This window comes from Doryrhamphus excisus, chromosome 9 (assembly GCF_030265055.1).
Source record: "Doryrhamphus excisus isolate RoL2022-K1 chromosome 9, RoL_Dexc_1.0, whole genome shotgun sequence".
NCBI classification, from domain to species: Eukaryota; Metazoa; Chordata; class Actinopteri; order Syngnathiformes; family Syngnathidae; genus Doryrhamphus; species Doryrhamphus excisus.
Window position 1 is genome coordinate 11,522,238 of NC_080474.1, and position 21,339 is coordinate 11,543,576.

General features: G+C 39.3%; 1 protein-coding gene across 14 annotated transcripts in view; it reads right to left on the reverse strand.

The window, feature by feature from the left end:
* lrp1bb (low density lipoprotein receptor-related protein 1Bb) overlaps positions 1-21,339 on the reverse strand; it is a 253,729-nt gene that overhangs the window by 61,304 nt on the left and 171,086 nt on the right. For all 14 annotated transcript variants that reach the window (XM_058083119.1, XM_058083121.1, XM_058083126.1 and 11 more), the window contains 15 exons: positions 19,001-19,135; positions 17,591-17,720; positions 16,914-17,040; positions 16,658-16,809; positions 15,250-15,374; positions 14,732-15,103; positions 10,653-10,842; positions 9,661-9,865; positions 5,894-6,086; positions 4,758-4,883; positions 3,746-3,874; positions 3,481-3,600; positions 2,277-2,390; positions 1,905-2,054; positions 1,364-1,486 (listed from right to left, as the gene is read on the reverse strand). In XM_058083119.1, coding sequence (XP_057939102.1) covers positions 1,364-1,486; positions 1,905-2,054; positions 2,277-2,390; positions 3,481-3,600; positions 3,746-3,874; positions 4,758-4,883; positions 5,894-6,086; positions 9,661-9,865; positions 10,653-10,842; positions 14,732-15,103; positions 15,250-15,374; positions 16,658-16,809; positions 16,914-17,040; positions 17,591-17,720; positions 19,001-19,135 — 2,391 coding nt within the window. The remainder of the gene's footprint in view (positions 1-1,363; positions 1,487-1,904; positions 2,055-2,276; positions 2,391-3,480; positions 3,601-3,745; positions 3,875-4,757; positions 4,884-5,893; positions 6,087-9,660; positions 9,866-10,652; positions 10,843-14,731; positions 15,104-15,249; positions 15,375-16,657; positions 16,810-16,913; positions 17,041-17,590; positions 17,721-19,000; positions 19,136-21,339) is intronic.

Here is a 21,339-nt window from a genome sequence, read left to right on the forward strand (position 1 = left end):
CCAATATGCAGCGGCTGGAGTTCTTTGTTAATCCTCCTGGAATGATGCTAAGCTCCTAATTCATTTGCTTCACTTGGTTTTTCACAGTAGCGGAGAGATAGGCAAAATGTTGTTTTGCAGCCCCGGAGGTGTGGTGGACGTGAAGCATACGTACTGTACGTATTACGTCATGTTCTCTGATTGGTTTATCGCCGCCAGTGTATGTATTAAGTACCCGTGTCAGCGGGAAATAGTCCACTCAATGGTCTGAAGTAGCACAATAATATTTTTCCAGATTTTGGAACACAGTGCACATTTAATGCGCAACAGATTATGAGGTGCCTTGTCACCTTTTTAGGCTTTAAGGCTTTTAAGTGGGCTTATAGTGTGGAAAATACAATAAAATTTAAAATTGTTTGATAAAGGAAGGGCTGCATGGCCGCTGAGTGCACAGGCCACACAGCTAGGAGACCTGAGTTTGATTCCACCCCCGGCCATCTCTGTGTGGAGTTTGTATGTTCTCCCCCCGTGCGAGCGTGGGTTTTCTCCGAAGATGTAGTCTGGTTTCCTCCCACATTCACAAATTCCCTCAAATTGTCCATAGGTATGAATGTGAGTGTAAATGGTTGTTTGTCTATATGTGCCCTGTGATTGGTTGGCGACCAGTCCAGGGGATGTACCCTGCCCCTTGCCCAAAAACAGCTACCTGGGATAGGCTCCAGCATGCCCCCTACCCTCGTGAGGATAAGCGGTAGAAAATGAAGGAATGAATGATTTAGGGGGCACACACTTTTTCACACCACTGTATCAATCTACATCATTCGGCAATCATAAGGGTTGTGTTCAATTGGGAAGAGCAACAAAGTGTTTATTAACATGATGATACTGACTGTATTGTATAGATTTTGTATGCTCTTAATGAGACATAGTCACATAGAATCGACGTATTCCAATGCTAAGACATTTTTACACTAAGCAATTTAGTGATGGATGGCTCATTAATTAACGGTTACAATTAAAGTGCTGTTTGTCATAATTGTCAGAGAACGACTTACACTGGAGATTGGGATTTGAATTTGACTTTCAAACAAGAGGAGTCACAAGAGAAATCACAAAAATAAGCGCGCAAAACAAAGTGACTGGAAATTGCCTCATGGCTATATAAACAATCACGGTGTCTCTCTCTTTCTCTCCTAATTATACTGCATAATGTATGTAATGTTTGTTGCAAGGCTGGATGTGGGTAATTGAACGAAACACCACAACAAAATGGTTCTTTTTGATAGAATATCAAAATCCCATCCTCCAATCGTCTTATGTACAGCACACAATCGCCTTGGAGAGCAAAACATTAGTTCATTTAGAGAGCTGAATGTTATTTTACCGCACTGGAATTCATCTGCACCATCTTCACAGTCCTTTTGGCCATCACAAAGCCACACACTGGAGATGCAGTTACCACTTGGACATGAAAAGTGGCCTTCCTCACACTTCTGCCCATGGGAAACTGGCATGAACAACAAAAGCAAGTATTAGTACTTATTAGGGATGTCAGATAATATCGGTTGGATTATATTAGCATACAAATGAGATCTCACTTCATATCAGTATAGTTTTTTTCTGCCGATAATCGTATTGGTGTGCAATGGCGTCATGCTCCCCATAGCAACAATTCTTGTGAGTTCAGTATGTCTGCTTAATGGAATACAGTATATCCATGTTTGTCATTCGGCTTGCAAATATGCAATTTTCTATGATGCAAGCCAATATTGAGCATCTCTGGTATTTATGAAAATAATTATTTACCAAGATCTCACTTGGATGTAACATGTTGTGATCAATCTGAAAATGGGTCTTTGTTGTAAACTGAAGCATCAGAATCCAGTGATGCACATGCAAACATGCCTTTGTTTCCAGTTCCTCACCCTGACAGTTGGTCTCATCAGCATAATCTCCACAATCGTTGGCACCATCGCAGATCCACGAGGGGTGGATGCACAGTGAAGTCGAGTTGCACCTTATGAATTTTTTCTCTTTCACCCCCAACTTGTAAAAGTGAGCACAGTCGGTGTGGTCTGAATAAAAAAAAAAACACAATTGTCTTTCAACGTGGCTGTGAAGGCCAAACTATAGTTTGTGGGGGGGTGTAGGTGGTCAGTATTCTCTGCGATTCGAGTGACAAGCACAGATTTAAGTTACTGGATCCGACTGAGAGTACAGTTCTACAGCTTGAGGTAGAGCTTTGACTTTACATTTCCTTTTTAACTACCATGCAAAGCACTGCCTAGAGGACTTACTGCAGTTTTTTTCATCTGAAGCATCAGCACAGTCAATGACCTGGTTACACCAGACTGAGCTGGGTACACAGCTCCCATCCTTACACGGTGATTCTGATGAGCCACATGTGACATCTAGGAAGAGTGAATTAGCATTTCACAACGTTAACAGAAACAGCATTATAGGCATGCCGCACAACAATACTTCCGTGGTAAAAATAATCTCTTGGGTACAAGCTACTTTTTAAGCTCTGTGTGTGTGGGATGCAATGTCATCAGGCAGCCAGTACTGTAAATGTGAATGTCATCACTCACAAATGGGATTTTTAATTTTTAGTCTCTCTTATTCTTTCTATGTGAATACAGCAGAGGGATGGGAAGGACACAAGTAACATTTCATCATAAAAATCAAGATTATGTTTAGGGTGCAGAATCCAGAACATTTGCATTGAAAACAGGATCTTGACACTATTCATTGCTCAAATAGTTGGTCCAAAAGACCAGATTTTTCATTTTTCAAGTTACTCAAAAACATGTGATAAAAGTGGTGGATATTTATAACATTGGTTGTTGTAAATAAACAGAATATTGGACAAGATTTGCCATGACAAGACAGGAAATATGTAAAAGGTTTTTTTAGATGGCTTCATAGTCTAAACATGTAGATTCCAATGATGTGCATTGTTACCTACCTCATATTAACTTGTTTTCTTATAATATACAGAAAGGGGAAACAAATGTTACTCACACTGGAATTATGGACTGTATAGACATCCAATGCCATCTATCTGCATACTAAGCTTTCTGAATATTGCTGAATATCTGCAGACTGCTGATTTGATATTTGTAGATCTGGTATGAGAAGGCAACTGTGCTGGTGGGCCCTTCGTTATATACGAGTGTATTACACACTTAGTAATTTTTCTACTACATCAGTGCTAAAATAAACAAAATAGTGCTACCTTGACTATTTCATCTATAAATGGGTCTGAACATTAACTATTAAAAATAATTCAAAAGTCCTAGAATTAAAAAGAAGCTTATTAGGGAAGGTTGTGGGCCATGTCTCTCGTGCATCCTCTGCCATCTTGGGAGTCATTACAAAGAGAAAGGCTAAGCACAGCATGTGGGGTTGTGGGTCATATTAATATAAGCATTCATGTTTCTGGTTTTCGCCCTCACAGGCAGGACTGTTAAAACATGATATTAAATGGCCTTGACTCACTGCCACAGAAAGCTTCGTCTGAGTTATCCCCACAGTCATCGATCCCATCACAGAAATGACTGTTTGCCACACATCGTTGGTTGTAACAGGGCCTAAAACCCTTTCGGCAGTTCCTGTTGTCTGGACACATTATAATATAAAAATAATCAGTCACATTGTGGGTTTGACCCTGCATAAAGCAATAGAGTCAGTTTTTCACATGATGTCTGTATCTGGTAAGATTGCAGTTACAGATTGCAGATTGAGTTACTGTAATATTTCTTACCACAGTATTGCATCTTTTCATCTGATTTATCTTTACAATGCGCGATCCCATCACAGGTAAGCTCGTAGCGAATACACTCTCCATTTCCACACTCAAACTCGCTGTGGATGTTGCAAGATGAATTTTTTGCTGCAGGAAACAAAAAGACCAGAGTATGTAGATACATTTTCATTTGAGACTGGATGCATATGGTAACAACTTTAAAATTACATTTAACATTGGTTACTCTTAATATCATTATTATTTACAAATTGATCATTAAAATAATGAAATGCAATAATCCCTCGTTTATCACGGTCAACTGGTCCCAGAGCCCGACTGTGATGATTGAATTTCCATGATTCCTTAATTATAAATGTAATGTGTTTGTAGTTAGAGCATATAAAACCTGTTTAGGTTCGTAAATACAAGTTTTAACATTATTGGATCCCTATAGACATAAAATAACACTCCCATAGTCACCATTACACTTGTACTACCCAGTATAGTAGACATAATAGAGAAGCTTTAGACATAGAAATAATAACCCATAAATAAAATAAATAAACCATTTCAACCTGTTGTTCCAACAATCAGATACTAGTGGCACTGGTACAAGTGTGTCTCAACAAACATCACAGTTACGTTACAGACATCTAATGACCACTGTGAATTATTACATGTCGCAACATCTTTGAATGCATGTATTTGAGTTCATTTAGCGATTTTTACACTCTTACTCTTACTTTAAGAACAAAAAAAACTAAAATATACTTAAATATGCATATTTTTAAACAAACAATAGACTGTATTCAAACACAAGACAGCATGATGTATCAGTATATTCTTGAAAACTGCAATAGAGTAAAACCACGAAAATCTGAACCACATTGTGTCAAGGGCTTAAGTCATGCATCAACACCCCACTTTAAAACGGCTAATCCATGAAGAGTCTAATTCAAATCGATATCCGGTTGTACAAATGCTTTACGGGTTAGCAGTTGTGGCCTCTGCATAAGTGAGTCGGACTTACACACACATCTGTTGTCATCTAAAAGGAGGCGTTCTCCACGGCAAGTGCAATTTACCCTCCCTTGGGCGGTCAGAATACAGAGGTCACCACAGCCTCCATTCATATGTCGGCATGGTGACAGCTCACCTTCAAAATAATCAAAGCAGCGTTGTAAGCATCAGAGGTAGAATCATCCACTTTCCACATGCTCAGTCACTCAGCTCACAGAAAGTATTTGTTTATTATTCGATTTATTATTCATAAATAATACCATATTTTCAGGACTATAAGTCACATCAGTCCAAAAATGTGTCTTGAAAATGAAAACACATTCATTGAGAAATTTACTCACAAAATTCACAACAAAGAACAGAATTGTAATCTGTAAAGGCAAGTTAAGAACATGCTTAATAGATGTCTGTCATGTTACACGCTAATAGTTTCAGATTCAGCTACACAATAAGATAACATAACTAGGGTGCTGAACAGGCTAAATTAACATCACAAGCCAGCCAGTCCAACAAGCAGGTTGCTCGTAGGCAAGTTCACCAAGCTCCCAATCTCATTCCACATCATTGAATGTCAAGGGCAGCATATTGTCATATATTAATCCATTTAATGAAATAAAACTTATCTCAAAATGTAAAGCACATTTATTTATTGATTTAAAAGATGGCTAACTTTTGTAATGGGATGTAAACCTCTGCACACATTGCTATTAAATCTTCAACAAACTGTAATGCCTATGCTTGTGATTAAAGATGATGCAGTCACCCATGAAAGTCCAACTGCATATGTACATAGATATTTGTTATGACACTCTTAGTAAACTAGCTATGTGTTACTTTATCTATTCCCAGGATGTTCCAAACTAAAATAATGCCATAACATAACCATATCATAATAATTACAAACTGAAAACTGATGGTGAAATCTTACAAATATTACAGTTGATCATCACATGATCATTAAATGTGGAAAATATGGATACTGCTATTACTGAGTATTAGTATTTGCTTAATTTAATTTGGATGCATATTTTTCTTAAATTTATATATTATTAACTTACTGTATTATTAAAGTATACCTGTGCATGTGTACATAAAGTAGATTATACGCAACACAAATATTGTATTGTGAGGTGATTAAATACTCACAGTTGTTTGTATCCTTGGCAACAGCAATGATTCCCATAGGCTGATGGGGCATGTCTGCTCGGAGTACCTTCATGTCACCACCGGTATATTTGTTGGACCGTAGTATTGACCTGCGCTGCCAATCTGACCAGAAAATGAAATCTGCGTAGATGGCCAGTCCATAAAAATTTCCTTGGCCTGACTTGACAATGACCTGAAAGTTGGAGAGTCAAACAATGATGAGTTAAATCAAGATTTATGAAGATGTATTGCAGTCCATTTTGTGCTAGCGCCAAACAAGTGACATTCATCATAAACAAAATGCATTTAAATAAATGTGCTAGCACGATGCTAATTTACACTAAAAATCCCATGTATATGTTAGTGATTATAATTAGCTATTTAACATGTCAAACACCTCAAAATATGACAATTACATTGAAAACTAAGATACACATTCTACTTAAACATACATATACAATAAGCAGAAACTTCAAACAGGCAAACACTTCAAGGGTCAACAAGATAAAGGTGTGGCACATTTAACATTTTAATGACTAATAACAAATGTTGTTAATGTGGACATCAAATAGTATTAAAAAGCATATCAAAGCATAGGGGTATTAATGGGTGAAATCCTGCTGCATTAAAAAAATCATCTTCAGAATAAAAGTGTACATCATAGATGTTCAACTCAATACTGAATACACATATTTACTGTTGTCCGTGTTTGCTCATCCATTCCCAAATAAAATCACAGACATCTGCTCAAGATCTGGCTGAAGGAAGCTCCACAAAAATTCAGAGTGCATGCCAAGGAATTAATGTGGATAATAATGTTTCCTTGCATTAATCAACACATCACCCTGCATAACTGCTGAACCCAGATGTTGCGGGGGGGTAAATTGCACTGTCAATGGAAGGAAGGAAGGAATCCATCAGCTTCCTCCTTTTGGGAGTCTCCAAGCTTGTGTGGGAGGATCAGCGCCTCCAGCAGCTCTGTAGTTGCTGCCATCAGTGGAACAGGCTTGTAAGCAATGTCACATTAGCCCTGTGCCATACTGCGATGATTAGGACAGGTGTCGATTAAAGAAGCCCAGCATGCAGATCTAACAACTGGCCATGGGACGAGTGCGAGACAGTGACAGAGAGCGAACGATCGCACACCAGATGGGGTGACATACTGCTAGGAAATTAGACTTGGGAAGCATTACAGCCGACAACATATGCCTTGTATGGTTTGGGCAAATGTGAAAATAGTTAACATATTTTGGTGTTAATATATGGAGCATTTGTCTTCTTCTATGACTAACTGGCAACCAGTCCAGGGTGGACCCAGCCTCTATCTAGCCCTATGTCAGCTGCAGCTCTCCTGTGATCCTCCACCAAAAGGGTTTAGTTTAATCTGTGTGTTTGTTTATATGCAACCTCCTGGCTACACTTGTGAGTCGCCTCCTGGCAAGTGTACAGTAACCTACTACTGTGAACGGTATCCAAGCGACAGTATGGGTTGGATATTTTTGGACCCTTAAATAAAGTGTTATTTCCATCAACAATGATGATGACTGAATTATTTTGTTGTTAATGATGATAACGTGATGGTGAGGAGCGAGGTATGGCTCTTTGATGACTAAAAAATAACAAGACCTGTTTTCGTTGACGAGGCGAAACTGGACGAACATGTCAAACGGTTAAAATGCATGACATTTCTGCCATTGTGCATTTAATGTCAAAAGCTAATGAGGGCTCATCACGCTGATGTTCAATCAATGGCAAGTTACAGCAAGCACTGTTAACATTTCTCATGTATACTGTATAATGTTATTGAACAACAGACTTGTGATGAATTTCATACGAAACTTAATGTTCACCACATAACCTCTGGTGCCAATGGGCTGCTTGCTAGCTTCAAGCTAAGCTAGCTTGGATGTGCTAAAGTATAGTCACACATGAGGACTCTTGTTTATGTCTTAAACAAGACCACCCATCCATTGTCCTCCGCTTATCAGGATCCGGGTTCTGGGGGCAGCAGTCTCAGTAGGGAGGCCCTGATTTCCCGGTCCATTCCATCGGGAGGACACCAAGGCGTTCCCAGGCCAGCTGTGAGACATAATCCCTCCAGTGTGTCCGAGGTCTTCCTCGGGGCCTTTTCTCGACTGGGCACCTCCCCTGGGAGGCTTCCTCGAGGCATCCGGACTAGATGCCCGAGCCACCTCAACTCGCTCCTCTCGATGTGAAGGAGAAGCGGCTCTACTCTGAGCCCCTCCCAGATGACTGAGCTCCTCACCCTATTTCTTTGGGTGAGTCCAGCTACCCTACGGAGGAAACTCATTTCAGCCACTTGGATCGGCAATCTTGTTCTTTCGGTCACAACCCAACGCTCATGACCATAGGTGATGGTGGGAACCGAGATCGACCGGTAAATCGAGAGCTTTGACTTCCGTCTCAGGTCTCTTTTCACCACTACATTTTTTTTTTCACTCTGTGGACCTCACAATCCCACCTTCCGTCACTCGTGAACAAGACATTGACATACTTGAACTCCTTCACCTGGGGAATGACCTCATTCCCAACCCAGAAGGAGCACTCCACCCTTTTCCGACTGAGAACCATGGCCTCTAGTTTGGAGGTGCAGGGTCACATCCCAGAAGCTTCACACTCAGATGCAAAGCGTCCCAGTAAACGCTAAAGGTTACAGCCCGAAGAGGCCATCAGAATCACATTGTCTACACATAGCAGAGATGAGACCCTATAGCCCCCGCCCCACCAAAGTATTCCGGATACAAGCTGTTAGATGTACAAGCTGAGTAGAACCAATCACAGCGGAGTGGGCATGCACGGAGGTGGGCCGTGGCTGCAATAAATCAAAACGATCAAAAAGATCCGCTGTGGTGACTTCGTAATCAGGAAAAAGCCGAAATAAACAAACAACAAACACGTTTTGGAAATTCAAGCAAATACAACTGGAATAGGAGCCCATTCTGGATGATATAGAAAGCTTTCTGTATGCTCTTTTGGAGTCCACAACTCAATACAAAAGGCCGAAAATGAGCATATCAGGTCCCCTTTGACCTTTAAAATGCTAACTATGTAGGTATATATTATGGCTGTAATTTGGTGTAAAGTGCTGAAGACATCCACTTCTTTGTAATTTACACATTTTAATTGGACTGGTGAATTTGCACCCAGGGTCGTCTCAGAGAAAAGTCTTTAGGTTGCATGGGGCAGGTGGGGACCCAAAGGTGAAAGCTATCCATCTGACCTAGCTTAGTCAACATATGGATTGCTAATTGAGGGCCCAAGGTGCTGGGCTATACATGTCCAATTCATGGGGGAAAAAGTACATTGTGTATTTTAATCGTTTACACCTTGGGCAGATGTAGCAGATATAAATCCTGTTCAAAAAGCATGTACTGCACATATAAACTAGTGCTGTAGATATGCTGAAAGTAAGACAAATTTGCAGACTTAGTAAGCAATCATAGCAATAATAGAATGTATTCATTAAAAAAAAAATCTTATGAATCAGGGGTCTCAAACTCACAGCCTGCGGGCACCATATGTTGTAGCCCCTTAACATGAATATTTAGTGCAAGTGTGGCACAGTCATATTTTTAAAGTATTGAACTTACAAGAGACAGTCAGAGACACTTCAGCTTGTACTAATGGGTCAACTACTACTCATAATAATAAACATAATAAACAGTTTCACCCAGACTCTACCTCCTATGGCCCCCTGGTAATTTGAGTTTGAGACCCCTGATTTAAATATTGATATTGATACTCACATATCTGCCAGATCCATCAAAATCACATCTCTCAATCTTGCCAAGGCTTCTATCTGAAAAGTAAAGCTTCTCAGCTTTGTGATCAATTGTCAGTCCATTGGGTGTCAGGATGTCCGTGCTGATGATAATCCTCATGTTCTTGCCTGCCAATGTAGATCTCATAATGCTGGGCCTCTGTTCATTCCAGTTGGTCCAGAACATCAGGCTTAAGTGTATGAGGAGAGGCAAGGCAAGGATTTAATTAGTGGGCCGCTTGTTGTCCTCAGCAATTTAGAAATGTGAAAACACCTATCAAAATAACTGTTATAGTAATTCACCTCATTGCTCCTTCAAAGTCAAAGTGATTTGCCGAACAACAAGAATGAAACAAAATGAATGAACCAATCAAACCAGGAACTGAACTAAGGTGGACGGATGCTTTTCAATATTTCTTCATAAAAGGTGCATATTATATTATGTTTATTATATTAGATTATATTGGTAATTACTTAAATAAATAAATAAAGGCTTGCTCTATTCATTTTTGTGAAATGCACCTCAACTGAAGTGAAGATTAAATAGCTGTAGGAGTATGTGGGGGTGTCAGTGACATATAAACATTATCCTGTAACATCATCTGCTCATCACAGATAAGGAGTAGTTCCTTTCCAATTGAATAATACAGATAAGCATCACCGGTTTTAAAATAGGAAGAATATAATAAATCACACCATTGTAAGAATATTAATATCTATATAAATATGACAATATCGTATACACATTGAAACCATAGCAATTTACATGAACCATGCTTGTTTGTTTGCCAACAAAAAAAAACACTGTTATTAAACAGGAGAATAATGTACAGTACACAGAAATAGTGTTACCAATTTAGTTATTCACAGTGCAAAGATAAAGGTTCTCAGAGTTATTGTCTTACATGGTTTATGGTGCGTTTGCAGCACATGAAACATGAAGTTAAATTTGAGTTAGACAAAGGAAAAGCTACTGACCTTTGACACTCATCCAGGGCCAAAGCATGTGGGTGGTCTTCCTCAGAAAGAGCAACTACCGCCTCCCGGCTAAGAACACCAACTCCTCTCTGTTCAATGATTTGTCTGGTGATGGTGGAGGTCGTGGAGCTGGTCCAGTACAATGTATCCCAGGCTCGGTGATAGGCCAGGCCCTCGACTGACCCCACATCTGCAACAACAGTCAAATCTTTTTTTAAGCTTTTATCTCCACACATGCAGAAACAAATAGTGTACTGATGGCATGAACAATCGGCAACAAAGCTGCACAAAGCACAGTGCACTTTTCACAGTGTTTTTGATAGATGTAGTTTAGTTTTTGAGTAGCAACAAATGCATGTTTGGTAGTAATATTCTCTCTGTTTTTTTTTTTTGTTAGTGTTTTTTTTTTAATTACAGCGCACATAAGAACGCTATTACAGGCCTAGGGCCCTTTAAGAGTTGCGTTGTGGGAAGCTGAGTTGAGTGTCTGTTGCCCCTCTCGTCTGTCTGCACCGGTCATTGTTTTTTTGTGTCCTCTTTGATTGTAGACCATTGTCAATCAAACTCCTCTCAAAAAAGATTTGAACTTTTTTGAGAGTGTTTTTTCTCATAACTGTGAGAAAATGTGTATAAAAGTGTATAAAGTGTATGGTGAGGGGTTTTACAGCCTCAAAAACATTTAATAATTGTCCAAAAAATTAACTTTCACTTATTGTGGGCTATTTTGGGTACCTATCCACCGTGATAAATGAGGGAACACAGTATACTAAATAAATGCACACTGACTTAATGCTTCATGTTGTTTCCTGCAGACAAAACATCACATGTGGCAAGCTAAATACACCATGCTTAATTTAGAGACCTAATTTTTGGACTGTTCACTTTACATGGCCTCATTATGCTTTAATCGACATGGACATGGCTCAAAGGCATGTGGCATTTGCGTCAATGTGCTTCAGGACCAAATGTGTTTCATTTCAGCAAGGAGTTCCACAATGACCGGTGGATGGTGGAAACAAATCACAATAATTGTTAGAATAATTGTTAGAATAACGATTCTAAAACACACGCTGTCAATTTTTACCGATGATCAACTATCTATTTGGCTCTTTAGGGACTAGACAACGCTAACACATTCATCTACTTACTATTGACGACTTATTTTGTGATGCCTTGACACTTCTGTTTGTGGTTATAAAAACAGAATGTCTTTCATATGAGGGACATGAGAACGGCCAAGGGAATAGCTGCTTCTTTTTATGTGTGCCACTTTCATAAATGTTACAATGTTGATGACAAACAAAGATAAAGCAACTAAATTTAGATCACACATAACATTTACACTTTCTGCAAAATGGATTGGAAGCATACAATCAGTAACACTTGGTACAGTACATTTTGTCTATTCATATGCATAACGCTGGATGCACATTATAATTATTTGCTGCATGATATCTGAGCAGAGCTGTATGAGTCTTTTGTAGAAAGAGTTCCCTTGCTGCTGTAAGTGTCATATGGAGAGGATGCAAAGGATCGTTTATGATGGAGAGCAGTTTGCTTAGCAATCTATAGTCCCAGCAAAGTACAGTACATGGTATTTGCTACCGCAGAGCATATCCTGGTAGAGCATATCCTGTATATCTACACATATTGAAAGATCTGAGCATCCTCAGGGAAAATGCAGTCTGCTCATTCTCTTCTTCTTCCTCATCCATGTTGGGGCTCCACACTGTTAAAGTGTACTCCAAAATACTTGCCCAGCTCCACTATCTCAATATCTTATCCCAGAACGGTAATGGACTTCATTCTTGTCCTGGTATTAGCTCCTTAGTTGAGAACCAGATGCTTCCAAACATACCAAATCCAGTTTGTATGTACAGTTTCAGAAAGGAACTCATGCACACAAAACCTCCAAGACAGAGTCAGCTGATCACTAATGAATAGTTTGCAGCAAAAGCCATCTGGCAGAATTTGCCACAAATTGTTGGTGAGGTGAAGGATTAATTATTGGGGGACATGGAGATTAATTAGTGAAATATGGATGATTAACATCTGCACCTTCCCTCAATGGTGGGATGCAGGCAGAAGTTCCAGATGAAATATGGGAATTCTAGCGTATATTAAAACACACAATTAAAAGTTTTAATGATTTTATCAGGACTCTGCCCGTGGAGGGGGGCAATTAAAATACCAATTAAGTCGATTGGTAAGTCTCCTTAGGAATAAATCTTAATTCAATACATATATAACTTGGGAGATACGTATACTTGGCAAAATAATAATTTTCAGACACATACAGTACTATTGTAAAAAAAACAAAAACAAACTTCAATTATATTAGAAAGGCAGGAAGTGAACAAACAGTTACTGATTGTAAAAGTACCAGATGGAGGGGTAGGATTTAATAAGCTTTGCTTCTTCCTACTCCTTTTGGACATGTGGAACTGTAAACTGATTATGTGATGCACTCAATTGTAATCTGATGCATGTTCAAATGAAATAAAACCACTACCATTACCATTGTATTTTATGTACTGAATAATGTACATGTGTAGTATGGGAGATTTAATCTTGTATTGTCAGTAACAATATTAGTTAACAATATTTGATTATGAAAGCCATCTTTACAGATTGTACCAAATGCAGGTCGTTTCTCTACATGACTATATACTGTATAAGTATAAAGCACCATTAAAATTGGTATACATTGGTATTTGCACTGATGAGTTGATAATATCCATTAACATGGTTGATACCAGGGTTATGTGAAAGAGGAATAATGCCCTGTGTGTGTGAGGGGGGCGTTGTAGGTGTGCACGTGCGTGTGCATGAGAAGGGGTTGTAGGTGTCGATTTGGACAATGCTGAGCTTTGCTCCCTGGGGAAACGTTGCAGAATTGTGGAGAATACAGGATGAGCAGGAGATTTTTACTGCTCTTTTGACTCAAGTCATGCTTGTCACCATTGAACTGACTGGACTTTAGAGAAGCAGCCAAAACACACACTGAGTCATTTTGTTGCTTTGTATGAATGTAAGAGCAGCTTACTTTGAGATTGCTGGCAGGTAATACATTATAAGACTGATTGTAATTTAGTTTTTCAGCATTATTTCATTGTATAAGGTGTGTTAAAAAATGGAACTGGTGATCGCAATGAGCTTCAGTAGATCTGCTCTGTGATTAGGGGCGCAGACAAGTCCGATCATCTACATGGGTTGATCTGACAAACCTTAAATAAAATCTCAATAAAAGTAAAATTACTACAACTTTTGCATGGGCATCAACAAGCAGCAATGTGATGTAAACAATGATTAATAAGAGAGTAAATGCGACTACAGGGGTGTTATGTATACAAGGCTCCAATGATGTAAAACAAGTTTTTAGTCAGTTTTCGATGCTATAACTATGAAAATGATCAATTTATTAACATTGAATCCTATATCGTGGAAATTCATTCAACATGGTAGAATCTGGAACTTCTTTTGTAAATATGAGATGACTGTAGCTACAATACTGCAGTGGATGTTAGCTTTCGACCAAGTGGTTAGCGCGCAGGCCACACAGCTAGGATCCCGAGTTCGATTCCACCCGCAGCCATCTCTGTGTGTAGTTTGCATGTTCTCCCCGTGCATGCATGGGTTTTCTCTTCCGCCCACATTCCACAAACATGCTAGGTTAATTGGTGACCCCAAAATTGTCCATAGGTATGAATGTGAGTGTGAATGGTTGTTTGTCTATATGTGCCCTGTGATTGGCTGGCGACCAGTCCAGGGTGTACCTTGCCTCTCGCCCGAAGACAGCTAAGATAGGCTAAAGCACTCCCGTGACCTTCGTGGGGATAAGCAGTAGAAAGTGAATTAATGTTAGCTTTCCACTGGGCCTCTGTGTGAACATTTTCTACAAGGGTCATGGTTGAGATAGAGCCTCCACCATCTGACTTTGGGCGACATCCGGAGTCTACCCTGGGCAATCAGACACACATTCACACACATTGACAAATTTAATTTGTTCTGTTCTAATCGTCGCTGGAGGAGAATAAACACACAAATGAATGAAGAAAGTGAATATGAATTGCACTTACTTTCTGCAATAATGGATTGCCCAGTCCAGTCGTCATTAATCATCTGGATATTTCCAAAGTGAACATCACTGAAGAAGATGCGGTTGGTGCCTGCTGTATTTTGACTGTAGTCAAAAGCCAAGGCTATGACATTCTTGAAAAGAGCAGGATTTTCAAATGGCTGGACAGGTGAGTTGAGGTCATTCTCATCTGAAAGGTGGATGCTTTTTAGTGTTGTCCTCTCGGAATAGAGGAGATATCCTTCGTAGCGTTCACAAGAAAAGCCATCCTCTGATAAGCGGCCGTGGGCGCAGGAGCAGGTCCGACGGCCACTTCCTAGATGAAAGCAAAGCTGGTGGCAGCCACCATTGCTCCTGGTGCAAGGGTTTGAACCTATGTGAAGAAATAGCACCATATTTTATAATCACAATAAAATGATACCAATGTCCACTGTAAAATTTTGATAAACTGCTGTTAAAGAACGATTATATTGCTTATCATTTTGTGAATCAATGAATGAGTCATGTGGAAAAGTCAACCTTTCTCTCTGCCTTTGTTGAAGACTGTCACACCCTTCAAATTGACCCCGAGGCCGCTTCTCATTGTCACTGCCTCACTGCTGTCAGTCTTCAGCCCACGCCGGATTGAACCATTCGAGAAGGCCCTAGAGAATGAATACTTTTACATTCAGTGCCATTTTTTAAAAGCTGTATTCTGGCTTTTCATTATATACAGTGGAGGGGAATACATATGGAAAAGAAATAGGAAAAATGTATGAAAAATAGTCAAACTTTCAGTCCCCTTCAGTTTATGTTCATCTATTATGCATCATATAAGGCCACTGCTGAAGTCTTCCTGTATCCTCAGCAGAGAATAGCCCCAAAGCAAAACATGTTTGATGGCCAAGGTGACGTTCCTGGGGTCAGATTCAGCATTTCTCTGCTTTGGTTAGTTGAGCTCCAATTTTGGTCTTATCTGATGAAGAAAACTTTAGATAGGCCTGGACATGTGTCTCCTTGAGCAGGGCGACCTTGTGGGTACTGCAGGATTTCAATCCATTACAGCAAATTGCTTTACCAGTGGTTGTCTTGGTGACTGTGTTCCCAACTCCCTTGAGATCATTAACCAGCTCCTTTTCAATGCAGTTCAATACAGCAACCACGAAATTTGAATATAAAATATGAATAATTATGGACAAGAGCACAATAAATCTACCAGCTTATTTCACAAGAGTCAGACACACCTTGTGAAGTAGCTAGATTTGAAGGGGCAAGTACCTACCTACCTACGTACAAGTACCTCATGTACAAGTACCTAAATTCCCAAATCAATTCTGCCAAGATCCAGAATTAAACCTCTAAAACAGTTATCCCCAACAATATACAGTTAGAAATACAACCGTTTTTTTCCATTTGTTTTTTTGTTTAATTATATTTAATTGTGAGCGACTCTTCTCACTTTGTTCGACGGTCTTTCACCTCCGTCGGTCCGCCCCTGACGTTTATCAACAGGTCAACGTCGGCCGGTCTGTGAGTCTAAAAAGGTTGGACACCACTGCCCTAAAGGACAGCTAAATGCCAAGCCAGTGTTCTCTGAGAATGCACTTATGGACATGGTTTTCATGTTAAGAGATTGATAATATAACTGCAAGCTTGTTAACAACGACATAAGCATGGCCATATTTTTTTCACATTCCCACCTTTTTTGATTGGATCTTTTCTATTTGGATTTAAAAACCTATTTTGGGGAACATTCCATGTGGCAGGTCAGGTCAAATTTTGCAAACAATTAATTTATTTATTCATTATCACATCACTTTCAGGGTCTAAATGAGCAAATAGAGCACAGAGCTCACATTTTTATATGAGGGGTTAATATGAAGCGAGTGTAGTGCAGGCTTTGTGGTAACATACACATGCAGTGCCTTTAGGAAACACAGTAAATTACCTGTCAGACCAGTAGATGTAAGGCCCAAACACAGCTACTGAGAACAGGTCTACATTGGCCGAAGACAATACTATCTCCCGGCCCTCACCTGTCTCAAGGTTGATCCTCTCAATCTTATCTGTGCGGGTGTCACACCAGTATAATGTATTTTCCTGAGCGACAATTTAAAAATGAACATTACTGAACATTGCAGACTGTTAATACAGTTCATGAAATTCAGGTTGAGGATGCTAAAAGTGGTACCAATTAACGATACCTCGTAGTCAATAGAAATCCCATTAGGCCACATAATGCCGGAGTTAACCAAGGTGACTTGGTCTGAACCATCCAAGCGAGAGCGGCCGATACATGGGTTCTGGCCCCACTCGGTCCAGAAGAGATACCTGGAAAGCACAGTAACAAAGACATTGCATATTCATAATGTATCCGTCATTCGTTTATCTGTACTGTTGAAGTACATCCTTCAAATTTCGGCAACCATTTATCTTCTCATGAGACTAAACTATAATCCAAATGTGCATATACTTAACACACATTATTGTCTCAATAGTGGACTACACTCCCCATTGAGCGTTCACTGGAGCTGCACAAACAGAAATCATCTTCCACGCCACCATGACGACATCACAGAGTTGTGGCATTGCATTGAATTTGAATTGTTGATGAGTGATACATAGTAAAGTACTATATCAATAAAAGTAATAAGTAATAAAAGTAAATGTGTATTTTCTTATATCACATGTCACCGGTGGCTTCTGAATAACATGCTTATCATAACAACAATAATATCATAATAATTATCATAATAACAACAATATCATATCATAATACAACAATATTACATTGCCCCACTATTGATCTGGCACGAGCGATGTAATCCGTTGGTTCACAAATAAGCTAGACACAAACATCAGAACCCTAACTAATACATACCCCTTCTGTGGATGTACAGCAATACCTCTGGGCTGATCAAGGCCCTCAGATATGACAACCGAGCGGTATGTACCATTCAGACGAGATATTTCTATAAGACTGAAACCATGGTCTGTCCAGTAAAGATTCCCTGTGGAAAAATAAGAGTAACAGTCGGAGCTCATTAATGCTGAAAAGAGAAAAGTGTGATTCAACTCTTGAGTCTTTGAACATGGCCTTTGAAATATAAGTGTTATCTTGTACATTTGTAAGTGCATGCAATTTGAGTGCAGTCGTCGGGCTTAGACTTTAGTGGCTTCATTCTATCACAATTTTTTTTCATGGTGGCCAATATTTGTAAAATACGATATTTTGCATATTCTTGGTCTAAATTAAGCATTTTCAAACATAATGCTAAATAGAAAAAAAAAGAAAAAAAAAAACAAATTTACCGTAAGGCATTCAGAAGACACACTTCAACAATATATAATATATATACATATATATACATAAGGCCTGGGTATGCATATCTTATGTAGCATCATCATCATTATCAAATAAGTTGTTTTCACAGATTATTGGTGATGTGTGAGAACTGTGTGTGTGTGTGTGTATGTAATTAAAATGTACAAGTACAATTAAGACTATATCAGCGTGTAGTAAGCATATCAAATGAAACCATTATAGGAACAAGCAACTCGCTCTCTGAAAATAGCCCAAAACAGCAGGAAAGTTGGAAAATTCCCAGCAACTTACAAAAAAAACCAAGCCTAAATTTGGTTATAATAAATAATAATAAATCTTATTTATGACTCAGTTTGTCTTATGTCTACTATATAAGGTAGTATCACCATCAAGGGTGGCCCAGTGGCCAGTATGTAGGCCATGCAGTCAGGAGAATGGGTTCGATTGATTCTCCACTTGGACATCTCTGTGTGGAGTTTGCATGTGTTCCCCATGCATGGGTTTTGTTGGGGGCTCTGGTTTCCTCCCTTATTCCAATAACATACATGTTAGGTTAATTGGCAACTCCAAATTGTCCATAGGTATGAATGTGAGTGTGGTGTGAATGGTTGTGCCCTGTGATTGGATGGCGACCAGGGTGTACCCCGCCTCTTGCCTGAAGACCCGTGACCCTAGTGAGTATAAGTGGCATTAAAAAGTGGATGGATGGATGGATAGATGACTATAAAGGTGATTATAGGGGTGTTATTTCATGTCTATAAGGGCTCTAATAATGTAACAAACATATTTGGAATACAGTAAACTGGTTTTCCATGCTCTAACTATGAACATGATTTCTACATAAGGAATTCTACCTAGCAAATATTCACTTATCATGGTTGGGTCTGGAACCGATTGACTGCGATAAAGGGATGTCGATAAAAATTTAATGACAGCCTTCATGATTGAAAGAGTCATAATACTAACCAGCCATCCAGTCTACAGCAATTCCTTCGACCCTGCTAATGCCAGAAGTGATGATGTCCTCCCTCCAGGTCTGATCCCGTTTAGCCCTTGAGATTCTATTCAGGCCCATATCTGTCCAGTAAACAGTGTCATTTCCTGAAACAAACATAAGTGACACATCAAGGTCGGATGATGGATATGATTACCACATTCACATTTGTGCCCCCATCAGCGCAGTCTATGAAAACATATTTTATTACAACATGGCCCATTTCACCAAATGCTTGTGAAGGACTATAAAATATGATGGTAGAAATACCCATACAGTCCATCCACAGCTCTTTCAGTTGGTCAATTTTAAATGGAAGTCAAAACAGTGTAAAGCAAAACATGATAACATCTCATTGAACAATCATATGACACATCAAACAGTACGTACATAATTTATTTTGCCTGACACATAAAAGTGCATCTCATTATATTCCTCTAGATTGTTAAAGAAGCTGGTGACAACTACAAAGTATACCTGTTTTCACATTCTTCTTTCTGCTACCGTTACCCCCTGTTAACACGTCTCACGGCTTTCATGTGGTTTGTTCTACCAGACGTGCATCTGTGATAAAATGCAAATATTATGCATGCTCTATCAATTGCTCCATGTTTGCTTTTAGTACACTCCTCTATTTGCATGTTTACTTCTGTTATGGAAAAAACAAAGAGCTGACAAATTATTTTAGGCTAAGTGTCTAATAGTTATCCAGAATGTTAAAAAGCTTGTGGTCACTCACTTTTCACTCATTTTATTTCACGCATATTCAGAGCTCGACAACACCATTTGAAAAAAAGGCATTTCTGGAACATCTTAAGTTTGCTTTATATATAAATGTGCTGGATTGGTTCATCTCAATTTGACTGCAAGCCCAGTATGCAGGGATATGTTGGTCTTGAACATCTGGGTCTCTATCAAGACAATCTCGCGCTAGTATGCAATGTTTTTAAAACTGTGACTGACAATTATTGTATTCCAAAGTATATGTTATTATCTAAATAATATAGTATGTTACTGTTGTTGATGGTGATAAAGGCAGTGCATCCTGCAATATAAGAAGTATATGATGCCATACCGGCTGCATGGCGGAGAGTGGAGGCCTCACCGCTAGGGGACCCGATTTCAATTCCACCCTTTGCCATCTCTGTGTGGAGTTTGCATGTTCTCCCCGTGCATGCGTGGGTTTTCTCCGGGGACCACGGCTTCCTCCCACATTCCAAAAACATGCTAGGTTAATTGGCGACTCCAAATTGTATGAATATGAGTGTGAATGGTTGTTTGTCTTTATGTGCCCTGTGATTGGCTGGCAAAAAGTCCAGGATGTACCCTGCCTCTAGCCCGAAGACAGCTGGGATAGGCTCCAGCACCCCCGCGACCCTTGTGAGGATAAGCGGTAGAAAATGAATGAAATAAATAAATCCATATTTAAACAAATTTTACATTCTCAACTATAGTCATCCCTCGCTACATTGTGGTTGGAATTTCATAGCTTCCCTCGGTGTCAGTAATGTTATTGTTCGGTGAACCATACAAGTGTCAAAGGCCAGCTCCAATTGGTGGTGCCCAAGACGAGGCAAGGGGAGACCGGGCCGTTTCTGTAGTGGGCTGTACAGATAATTGTCATGCACCGTTAATCTTATTCCAGTATGCCACAATCAATCTTGCTTTCTCAACATAGGTACATGTGAACCCTTTCCATGCTTCAGTATTCAGTTCATTTGCAATGTCTCTAGTACAGGTTTAGTTATCATTGAGATAGTGTACATGGGAGTGTGGCCAACCTATAGTATCTGTCTTTACAGGCCATCTATCATTTTTATCACATATATTTCAGAGGGAAGCTGGGATGTAACAAATCACAGTATATGCAATTTGCTTATTTCTTTGTAATTCACGTTGCATTTCTTTGATGCAATATCTTGGGAATTGCTTTGTATGAGAATTGTTCCAGAGGCTCGCTGTTATTCATACCCACGGTTACCTGTAATGGCATGTGATTACTCCTTCCTCAGTGATGCATGAGCCCGTAGACCATTATTCAAAAGCTTTGTGACAAATATAACTAATAAGAACCGTCTGTTGACCTGTTTGTTTTAAAGATGGAAAAAAAATAAAAGTAAGCAAGGTGGCAAGGTTTGATGATAACAAAGTAATTTAAACAACATTTAAAATGGACAAATGTGTGACATGCAGCATGTTGAGCACAAAGTGCAGTTTCAACTTGGACAATGAATTTTGTTTGGTGACTTGGTACAAATCTTCAAGACACTTTTATTTTTGCTTTGTTTTTCCACGAGCTCAAATATCTAAA